The sequence below is a fragment of the Anabrus simplex genome, chromosome 2 (genome assembly GCF_040414725.1).
Source record: "Anabrus simplex isolate iqAnaSimp1 chromosome 2, ASM4041472v1, whole genome shotgun sequence".
Taxonomy (NCBI): Eukaryota; Metazoa; Arthropoda; class Insecta; order Orthoptera; family Tettigoniidae; genus Anabrus; species Anabrus simplex.
The window spans coordinates 677,140,336-677,152,368 of NC_090266.1; the positions used below are offsets into that span (position 1 = coordinate 677,140,336).

General features: G+C 38.3%; 1 protein-coding gene across 3 annotated transcripts in view; it reads right to left on the bottom strand.

The window, feature by feature from the left end:
• The window catches only part of LOC136864358 (uncharacterized), a 333,471-nt gene that overhangs the window by 101,325 nt on the left and 220,113 nt on the right, over nucleotides 1-12,033 (bottom strand). For 2 of the 3 annotated variants that reach the window (XM_067141257.2, XM_067141255.2), the window contains exon 10: nucleotides 119-1,532. In XM_067141257.2, coding sequence (XP_066997358.2) covers nucleotides 119-1,532 — 1,414 coding nt within the window. The remainder of the gene's footprint in view (nucleotides 1-118; nucleotides 1,533-12,033) is intronic. The other variant, XM_067141256.2, reaches the window with a different exon arrangement.

Sequence of the window (12,033 nt, forward strand, 5' to 3'; positions counted from 1 at the left end):
AAACAAAAGGGGGGAAACACTCTCATGCCACCTAAAAACGAATTTGTCCCATGCGTATTATGGAAACATATAAGATTACATAATCAAGAAAACTTAAATACATGGAGGCAGAACATACCTGTGGTTGCCTTGTTGAGCGAGGAGGGAATGCTGAGAGGCACTATATCCTGACACCACCTTGCTGCTATTGCTACTACTGCTGCTGCTAGTACTGCTGCTGCTACTGCTGTTACCACTGCTAATGGGAATTTGGCTAGATGATACAGCATAGTTGAACTGGCCTGGATGATGGCTGATGTGCTGCTGGTACTGGTGATGTAGATGGTTGATGTGTGTAGGATGTGGAATATGATTTTGCTGACCTCGGAGCATCTGCATCATATTCTCCTTTTCCATCATTTCTGCAAGAGCCTTTTGAGTTTCATGGAAAGGATCAAACCCTAAGTCATCGTCTGTTAAACGCGTGTTTAAATCTTTAATACTGCTGAGGTCCTCACTTTCCTCTTGTTCACCAATTTCACTATCACGGTCAAATTCGAAATAATCATCTGAAGAATTGTCTACGGCACTTTTTTGCTGCTCTATGCTAGTATAATTAGAAAACTTTTCGTCATCTGTAACGGGATAATTTTCCTCTTCTTCCACTAGATCTACATCTGTACCGTTTGGAAGATTGGCAACATTTCTTACATTACTAACCGAGGTCACAACACTTCCACAATCGCCTGATGTTAAAAAACTGCTACTTTCGTCCACTATGCGTCTACTGAAATTCGTACTGTCGAGTATACTCTGGTTAAGTATTTGTAAAGGAATCTGTTGCTGCTGAGAATTTTGCACTTGGCCTTGTTGTCTGAGATATTCTACTTGAGTTGGAAGAATACCACTGTGCACAAGATGAGGCTGACTACTAGGTGTAGCTGAAGACAAAAAATGATGCTGATTGACCATAAAGACAGGTTGCTCTGGTACAAATGCTGCAGGGTGATTACTGGGATACATATGACCAGAGGTTGGTGAAACTGCAATGGAATTTTCAGTACACACAGCAGGGTGCAGAGCCACAGAGCTAGAACTAGGACAATCATTATCTGTACTTGGAGGTATATCTTCCAAAGTGAAATTGCTTATTTTTTGATTCAAATGTTCCACATCATTTACTCTAAAAACTTCAGGAGAACTTTGTACAATGTTCGATGTTATGCTTTCCAAAGATGTGGAATGACTACTTTGACTAATGAAACCTTGTACTGGTATTGGTCCTTGAAGTGCAATTTGTTGGCTATTATGAGATTCAAAAATTATAGTTTCATTTTCTTCACTGTCTTTAGTTGTATCATATCCAGTCACAGATGAGGGAGAGTCTTCTGGTACTACCTGACGGCCAGGACTATTCCCTTGTTGTAAACAGTCTGCACTAGTTGAATCCGAAAATCCAAAAGCAGCTTGCCAGTCTTCTGATGAATGTACTGGAGGAAGCACATCAGGCATATGAGTCAGAGTCAGGCCATTCATGGGCCATTCTGGCCCTGCTGCAAGCAATTCAAGCTCATGTTATAGCATATTTAATGTATATAAAATAAAACCAAATTCTCATACTATAATGTCTACATAACTTTCAAATGAGAATAAAAACAGTTTTGCTAACAAAATATGTCAAATGTCCACATTACACATCAGAAGAAAATATTTACAACTTTTTCATGGAATATACACTGAAATACATTAACAGAATATTTCAAATTGTTCTTTCTCAATACCTTTCACTGAAAAAGCAAGCAAAGGATACGTTGCCTGTAATATCATAAAAATCTGCTCAGCCAACCCTAGCAGTTTCCTTCCAAGTTCATATATAGTCCCTTTGCTTCCATACAACAGGCTACACAGCACATTTTCCAAAATGCTTCATTATGACCAAACTAACAGATGAATATTAATACACTGCTCAAAAAAAAACAGGTCACATCTTTAGATGTTCCTAACTAAATTGTACGAATGCATAATAGGATGGGGATAGGACTATTGCGGCAATAACATGTCCTGTTTACATAATATATGGTTCCACTGTCATCTGGATGTTTGGAAGTCATCAGTGTCAATTGAAAATGTAAGTGTCTCAATTCAAAGTGTGTGCGAAGGTTGGTCTGTGTAGAGTGTTGTGTTTGATGATGATATTTGTTGCTTAAAGGGCCTAGGTCCCTGATGGTACAAGGTGCAACGAAATGGCCAAATAATTAAAACTTCAAAATTGTATCCACTAACTAAAATCTAAAACGAATGATGATGAAAAAAATGACCATGAATCCAAAACAATCCATGGATCCAATTCACAATGCCTCATATTCTGAAATGATGCTTGTCCAAAGCGGTCCAAAATCCAAGTCACTGACCCCTCTGAACTGTACTAATTACTGGTAAAACAAAACCATGGTGTTCCTCCTATAAAGGCACTACTCACAGGCAACACAAACCCACGGTGCTCCTCATACAGCGGCACTACTCGTAGGTAACAGACCAGTTCTGAATACAAGGGAACCAACGCAATTCAGCGCGGCGCACGGAAGCACCTCTTGCAGAAAACGCCAGTCCATGATGCCACGTGCTCTCTCCCCGGCCTCGGCGAAATGCACACGATGGTACTAATCACAGGCAACGCCCAGACCCATAGGGTTCCTCACATAATGGTACTAATCGCAAGTAACGCCGTCCCATCTTGTTCCTCACTTAATGGTACTAATCACAAGTAATCTCATGGTTCCAATTCCACGCCCCTTTCACTCGCCTCTTATGACAGGCAGGAGATATCATGGGTGTATTCTTTGTCTGCGTCCCCTGCCCACAGAGGATAGTGTTGTGTTTACAAGTCAAGTACACTGACAGATCATGCTCAGCAAGGTAAGCAACAGGGAAAGTTTTCAAATGAAGCCATGCTTGTACCACTGCTTCAAGAGGTTACTTTCCCAGGTATGTAGCCAGAACTAGCGGTTGCTCAGAATAAGATTTGGTAACTATGGAAACATTTCCAGGAGACTGGCATGGGCTGCCGATGGGAAACAACCCCACAGAAGGATTGTTTTGTGTGACTATAAGCTCTCCAAAACCACCAAGTTACAGTACAAGCACTACACAGTAGGTTTATGGAATGAGAGTTGGTGACCAATAGTCAGAATTGGGCTTTGATAGGCCAAATTAAGATCATAATGAGCTGCTTAAATACCTGCACTAGACAAACAACATCGTGGCAGGAGACTGCAGTTTGCAAGAAATCGTCTGCACTGGCAGCATCTGCAAGTATGGAGGATAGTAAAATGAAAATGTTGAAGGTCCACCTTTTCAATACCATGAATGTTTATTGATATGAATATATATCACATAACTTTTAGAGAAGGTTGGTACTAGTTTTGACGCTCATTGCGCGTCATCATCAGCCAACAAATCAATTGAGCAAAATGCAACTTATCAAATATCAATATATAGCACATGATAGCACCTACAAGACAAATGTTAAACTATGACTAGTTGAAATATAAAACACATGACAGGAAATACAAGGATTAATGTTGAAAGCTGGACTACTTTCTCGTGTATCATACCCTAACTATTGTTACCTTCTCTGTTTTGCTTTCATTGTTTTAACTTTTCACTATTTAGCTTTCAATATTAATCCTTGTATTTGCTGTCATGTGTTTTATATTTCAACTAGTCATAGTTTAACATTTGTCTTGTAGGTACTATCATGTGTTATATATTGCTATTCGATAAGTTGCATTTTGCTCAATTGATTTGTTGGCTGATGATGACGTGCAATGAGCGTCGAAACTAGTACCAACCTTCTCTAAACGTTATGTGATATATATTCACATCAATAAACATTCATGGTATTGAAGAGGTGGACCTTTAACATTTTCATTTTACTATAATCCCAGTTCAATACGGAACAAAATGAAGTTTCTAACTTTCAAGTATGGAGGAGACGCAAGGTGCGACTTCATCCAACAGCTGTATAATCTACCGCTTCTTATTGAGATTGATCTGTTCTGGTATGAGCAGACATAAGTCCTGACATGGAAACCGAATCATTCGCAATGGATCCTTAACTGCTCGATGATACATCAAAGACATCTTATTGCCACATGTGATTCCTCACAGGGCTGTGCCACCATCTCTTCCCCCTACTCATCGGTCCAGTTTTCAGTGACCAACACCACGATATGAAGATGAAATAATAATAATAATAATAATAATAATAATAATAATAATAATAATAATAATAATCCAAAGACAATGACTGAAAAGAAATCTGCTTGCATGACAATTAATTTACTACACTACAATGGCATTTATGCATACACATTAACAGGCTAACGGCTACTGCAATCACAACTAGTATGGCACTGCACTGTTTCACTAATCAAAAACTATAATTACATTCACAAAAATAAACAGTGCACGCCCAAATTTCTCTCGCCTTGCTCAAATCTCAGAGCATGAAGACATATTTAATAATTTGACCAGCCTACAAATAATACTGTCACCTTTTTTATAGAACCAAATTGTTTAAATAGTCAGTATAATGGAATTCTTTGTTTTGTAAAAGCTTTTGGAATTAATCTCTAACAATTAATGCAAGACATGGGCGAAAATGCCTGAGTACATTGTAAAGGGGTTGGCAATGTTGCTGTGGGCTCCGCCGGGCAGCCCTTACACCCACCTGCATTCTACCCTCCCCTGAGAAGGCCATATCGTCCTTGCAGGCTCCTCCCACATCCCGCACACTTGCTAACTCCAGGAACCTACTGAGGGTTCTCCTCGAACAGCCCAAGCGCCTCAAGGCTAAAGAGAAAACATCATGCTAGCTTGACAGCAGTCATGATCTGAAAGTTTTTGCCATTTCCTTGAAAATAGAAAAGAAAAATGTTGACAGACAAAATAATAAATATACCATTGTATAAATGAACAGCACACCACCAAAAGTTCGACTTTGCTACATCTGTCCATATCTTTATGTAATCAGTTACAGAATGAAATTACGTTAAGCGTTTCTGAAAAGGCGGCAGGGCAAATAATATATTTTTTAAATATTGTTAAAAATTCCCTCAACTGATGTACCTTTTTCTGAGAAAATATTCAACCCAGACCCAAGAAACTTTGCATGCATAACACTTAAACCTTTTTGGAACTGTTGAAGTAAAATTATTGTCCTATTGTTTACAGGAGTTGAGAAATTATTTTTTAGCCCAAAAGCACGAACCGCCACCAATTCCTGCAAGAGCACCATGAGCAAGAAATGGAGCGACTATCCAGAAGGCCTGACTTGAAACCGATCGAACAAGTCTGAGACCAACTGCAGCAATACATCCAAATGAGAAACCCACCATCCGAAACACTATAAGCCCTTGAAGAAGACCTTTTTGAAGAGTGGGGTCACCTGCCTCAAATGAACTTGCAGAAGCATGAGAACGGGTTGTGAAGCTGTTATCCATGCAAGGGGTGGGAATATTCCTTATTAAGATGCTTAGTTATAACGTACCCATACTGACGTATAACCAGAGACAACTTTGTGATATGTTGTGCAATGATTTCATGTATATTAGTGTCTAAAGAACACTTTTAATTTCAAATCTTAATTGTTGCAAAGAAGATTTGTTTTCATTATAATACGTGTATCATGGAGACATGAACATATAAAATAGTGACCATTTTTTTTTTTTTTTTGAGCAGTGTACAACTGAAGGCTATAATTTGCTTACTAATATAAGCCCTCTTATTAAAACTTGTGTAACTCTGTAACAAATCTAACAGTTTATTCAAAATGGTTATACTCATGTTCCTTTTAAAAAATTAGACCTATGTTTTTCTTTCTTTAATCATTAAAAAAAAATGTCTTTGCTATAATGACAGTCACAGTTAGATTACTGGCTTTTTACTCTTCTTCAGGGAGGTCTTATGATGAGGCTTCTATTGTAGTTTACTACCTGTAGCTAGAAACTATATAACTCAATCTCAAAAGTCCACCATACACATTGCTACAAACATATTTCCCAAGTTATCTTGAGTAATACTGATTTTACATTAAATCAATTCAAGTTCCACAATAAATATGTTCAAAATATGAATGTAGAAAAAGAATCCAAGGATGTGCAAATGACAACAGAATTAAAGTTATTCAAACTGAAATCAAGATCACCAGTGAAATAAATGAACTATTTGAACGTTAACTTCTCCACCCCTTAGCCACTACCAATGTATTCAACACTTCTACTTGCACCCATTCTGATTGGGAACTGTTCTCTTCCGATTGGCCAATGTTTGACAAATGGGAAAAGTGAAGAGCCTGGGTCAAGGAAGTGGAAGCACAATCAGATGTAGTAGTGAGGAGAACTGAGACTTCAAAAAACAGCACACCAACAATACTGCTGACAGTATATGAAAATACCAACAATAAACCATCTTCTTGCCCAAATTCACCTCTAAAAAAAAAGTTCAGAGTACACTAGGTCTTCAGGTACGGACTTCATTATGTTCATTTATCAGTCTTCTTCTCAGCTTTGATAACCTGAAAGTAGCAGAGGTATGAACAATAGTGATACAACTTCTGCAGCCAACCTCATGATCAAAGATATGAAAATGTTGCTTAGACTGGCAGTTGGTGAATGCATTTCGGTGGGCTTGGCAAAATATGTAGCACCGACACAGATAGGTCTTATGGCGACGATGGGACAGGACAGGGTTAGGAGTGGGAAGGAAGCGGCCGTGGCCTTAATTAAGGTACAGCCTCAGCATTCGCTGGTGTGAAAATGGGAAACCACGGAAAACCATCTTTAGGGCTGCCAACAGTGAGGTTCGAACCCACTATCTCCCGAATACTAGATACTGGCCGCGCTTAAGCGATTGTAGCTATTGAGCTCGTTCACAGAATCTTTCTGGCTTGGTGAGGAAAGTAATAGGAAACTACTTCACTCCTAATTTTCCGTGTATGACTTTTCAGTGACACCAAGGCCACCTGCGAAAGTTGTGATGATATACCTCTTAGGGATCAAACCAGCCTTTGGGCTAAATTTGACTAAAATTTGTTAACATTCTTACACACGTGCGTAACTCAAATTCATTCACGTTCTTGTATATAAACAGGGTAGTTGCCCTTCAGTCTGTAAGACAATACCTGTCAATGAACTAGATTAAAATAGATATTGTAACAACCCATTCATCTCATATTTAAAAGGTCATATTTAGAGAGCAGATTTTAATCGACTGGTGCACAAGTTTAAAGCTTTACTGTGCAATAACTCCATATCATAGTAGAAAAATCATAGATTATACAATAGGAATATTTTCAGGTTTTCATCTAACTTTACTAGTAGAAGATTTGTACTCACCAATAATCATGTTTCATAATAAGGACTGGGAATGATAAAGTTTCTAACACTCTGAATATGTAATAACAATTTAAATTCTCTAAACCCCTGTTTGTTTCACTGTGCTTTTCTTTTTTTTCTTTTTGCAAATGTAACATATTTCTTTGATGTATATTTACTTGAAGATTGACCTTTTCTTCACATTTTATAGTTCGTAATTCTTATTTTAAATCTTGCTAGGTTTGATTGGATGTACTGAGATCCATAGTCATCATAAAATGACAAAGCCATATTTAAAAACAGTGCTGATGATCCACAACACAATAAGAGTATAGGACCAGTCTATACCAGCACAAATCACATTAACTTTATTAAAACCAGTATTCAGAATTAAATTCCATCATCAAATATATACATACATAATATTTACATTTAAAATTTCAATAACATTTCTAAAGTACGGTATCTAAAATATCAACACAAAATGTGTCGTTTATTAAAAATTTGTGAGAAGGTCGGTTTTGTCGGAGAATGATAGGATTGGCCGGACCTAACTGTGCGAGTCAGCTGATAAAAGACCGGGTAACCAATTTTAATTGACACATTTTATGTGGATTTCTTAGATACTTTAGAAATGTCTAGAAATTTTAAATGAAAACAATATTATGTACCTTACTGATGATTGAATTTAATCCTGAAAACTAATGTCAGCAAAGTAATGTGATTTGTGCCCATATAGATTGTATTTCTATTCTTTTATTATACTGACTGTACTGAACACATGGTATCTATTTTAATTTCTACAACTCTGTTAGGAACATGTGCCAGTCAAATTTGTTTTAAGACTCCAATTTATCACAGCATTTATTACTTGTAACCCTATTGTAGTATAGCAACCAGAACCATTCCTCAGTAAGAAAACCCAGTTTTTTGCCTAATGACCCAAATTAAAAAATACTTAAAAGTTAACAATGCATATATGTAGCATTTAAGTAGGCAATTAGAGATTTTGTCCCTAAGAATTCATGGCAAAAATATTTCCTCCATTCTCAAAAACGTACATTATGTGCGACTAACAATAATATTGTAAGCACATTATAGCAAATTTCAATACGGGTCTAAACATGAGATTAGTCACATGTAATAACAATAATATGTTACAACATTAGGTTCAGTCAACATTCATTACTACGATATTCTTCCCCTAAAATATTATTTTATAACTCCTGATCGGAGGGTCTGCCTTACAAAGGCTGCACTCGGCTAGAAATAGCCACACGAAATTAAATTACTCCTGATTTAGGGCAATATGAATGCATCAACAACATTTTGACACCTTCCTAGGAATTCTTTGCGGTCATTCTGTAAGATCAACATTATTCACTCATTCATGACAAGATATCATGGATGGCAGCACAGAAACCAATATGAAGCTGTGGAAAGATCTTGTTATAGGTATGCATACTGATGTTAGAAATTCAGAACAGAGGTAATTTAGTAATTGATTAAAGTCACCAAATGAAAGAAGAATGACATGGTTTTGAATACTGTACATCCAAATTCTATTTTGAGACTGTTCTTCAGTTCAGAAATGGAAACAGATTATTTTTAAGAACCCGCAACATATATTTATTTTTGGAAAGATGTTGTACATCGCATATCTGAGCGCATGATGTCCAAGGTATAAAACTTTTTTTTTTTTTTGCTAGGGGCTTTACGTCGCACCGACACAGATAGGTCTTATGGCGACGATGGGATAGGAAGGGCCTAGGAGTTGGAAGGAAGCGGCCGTGGCCTTATTAAAGGTACAGCCCCAGCATTTGCCTGGTGTGAAAATGGGAAACCACGGAAAACCATCTTCAGGGCTGCCGATAGTGGGATTCGAACCTACTATCTCCCGGATGCAAGCTCACAGCCGCGCGCCTCTACGCGCACAGCCAACTCGCCCGGTAGGTATAAAACTGGTCGGAAGAAAGGGGGCAACTTGTGCAAAAAGAATCAGGCATATTCCCTCATCTCATTTTAATATACTTTGTAAACCAATCTCCATTTTACCACAGGTATTATTCGTACAGCTAAAAAGATACCCTACAGAGACTTATGAGAGATGCAAAGCAGTAGTTACCTAGGGAAAAAAAGAGCTGACAAATGCCTATATCCTCTAGTCTCAAAACCCAAATCCTCTTGCTCTCCAGATATGTCAGATATGTGCATTAAGCTATTCAGCTACAGGTCACTGTAAGTGAAAAACACAACTCAAGTATTTGATGTTGCATAACAGGATCAGCAGCAGTACACTGCACAGGGACTGAGCAGTTTATCTAGGTTTGGTCACATTTTAATTTCTTTTGACTTAGTAATCAAACTTGACTATATATTTACTCAATATTTAAAGCTGAAATAAAATCAAATTCAACAAAATTATAATTTTCTAAGAGCCTAAAGGAATGAAATTGTCCAGATCCTTGATGGAATGGTGGAACTCTGTAGTGCAATGGTTAGCACTCATTGAAGAACTGAATTAAAATACATTTAGTAATCATTAAACACATTAATTGAGAATCGGATTTTAACATGAAGACCCGGTCAACAAGTTATTCATTTAAAAAAAAAAAATTAAAAAGAAATCTTTTGCCTGTCGGCAACACCTTACGTAGGGGATACCTGGCGGAAGAACATGTCAATGGGTGGCCTTCCAATGCAGTGAGTGAGGTTCCTACTGGGTCAATGGTCAGTGCACAACACCCCAGAAGTGGGTTATTGCTGGTGAGGAAGGCAAGGGGAACCCACCTCACTAAATTCCAAATTTAATGTCATGAAATGAGTAAGCAAATGATAATAGTTCATGGCATTTCAAGAGATCAAGAAGAATTGGTAGTCTGGCCCGGAAGGGGAAGATGCAAGGCTTCACAAGCTGTCAACAAGCAAAAACCTTGCATAAATATTGCGACATGGAATGTGCGCACGATGTTAAGTCCTATAAAGTTGGAAAATATAAAGTTAGAAGCAAAGAGATACAACTTGAACATTCTTGGTCTATGTGAGACAAGATGGCCAGAAGAGGGCGAATTTCAAAGTGGGGAATATAGAATGGTGCATTCGGCAAACTTAAGAGGTCAAGAAGTAGCCATACCCTAGATAGGAACTGCACCGACTCTTCAAGATATGAGAGTGATAAACTACAGGATAATGGCCATTTGACTTCGTTCATCTCCTGTTGATATTGTTATCATCCAGCTATACATGCCAAAATCAAACAGCGACGACAGTGAGACTGTAGATATGTATGAAGTTCTAGAGAATTTCTTTGTTGACCACACTAGACGAAGAGATAATGTTATCATAATGGGCGAATGGAATGCTTTTTTTCCCTTTTTTTTTGCTAGTGGCTTTACGTTGCACCGACACAGACAGGTTTTGTGCGACGATGGGATAGGAAAGGGCTAGGAGTTGGAAGTAAGCGGCCATGGCCTTAATTAAGGTAGAGCCCCAGCATTTGCCTGGTATGAAAATGGGAAACCATGGAAAACCATCTTCAGGGCTGCCTACAGTGGGATTCAAACCCACTGTCTCCCGGATGAAAGCTCACAGCTGCGCATCCCTAACCGTACGGCCAACTCACCCCGTGACTAGAATGCTGTGGTGGTAGAAGGTGCCTCAAGTACCAGTACTGGACAATTTGGTCTCGGAGTAAGAAACGAGATGGGCCAGAAAATGGTGAATTTCAGTGAGCAGCATGGTTATAACCAATACCTTATTTCAAGCTCCTGAACAACGATTTTATACACGGATCAGCCCTAGAGATAGTCATCGGCAGAAAATACATTTCATTCTGGTAAAAACAAAGGTACAGAAATCAAACCAAGAAATATATGGTGCGGCCTGGTGCAGATGCCAATACGGATCACTATCTTTTGAAAATGAGCATGGCTAAGATGGTAAATGCCAAAAACATCCACCAAAGGACCAAGGTGGAATTTATCTGCACTAAAAAAATGAGGCAAAACAAGAAGAGTTTAAAGAGAAGTAGTCCACAGGAAGATAGCTGAGCAGGAAGTGGCAGTAACACCACACAATGTAGACATGAGCTGGTTAACAAACAAAACTCCTGTAACTGAGGCTGCCAACTGGGTGCTAGGTGATCAGTTAACTATTCTTAACCCTCTACTGCATACTGTTGCCATTAGGCAACAAATAACTTTTCACCTGTGTAAATGGATAAATATTATAGACAGAGGTATACCTTCAACTGTACAGTCAATTAAACACATATCCCAGTGATGCCTTGTTTTTTATTACATAACATAAGACAAAACAGCCCTACAGCCAAAGGTAATCCTTCCACCCCGTCAACATCCACGCGAACCAACCACCGTTTATTTTACGTGGGCCCTCCCCATCAAGCTATTAGGCCCAGTTAAGAATTGCTGGTATATCTAAACCACTGAGCGTATGTTGAACATTAAAGCTTGAAGTTTTCTTCACCAAACCGAAACGAAAAATAATTCATGCAGTAGAGGGTTAAACAATCTTGGATTACCCAGAATATGCTCTCTAAATCTGAGGAAAGAAGGAAATGGAAGAATGCCAATACAGAAGCCGGGCATCAGAAGTACCGACAACTCCGTAATAAAATTAATCGTGAATGCAGGAAAGCTAAAGAACAATGGTTAAGTGA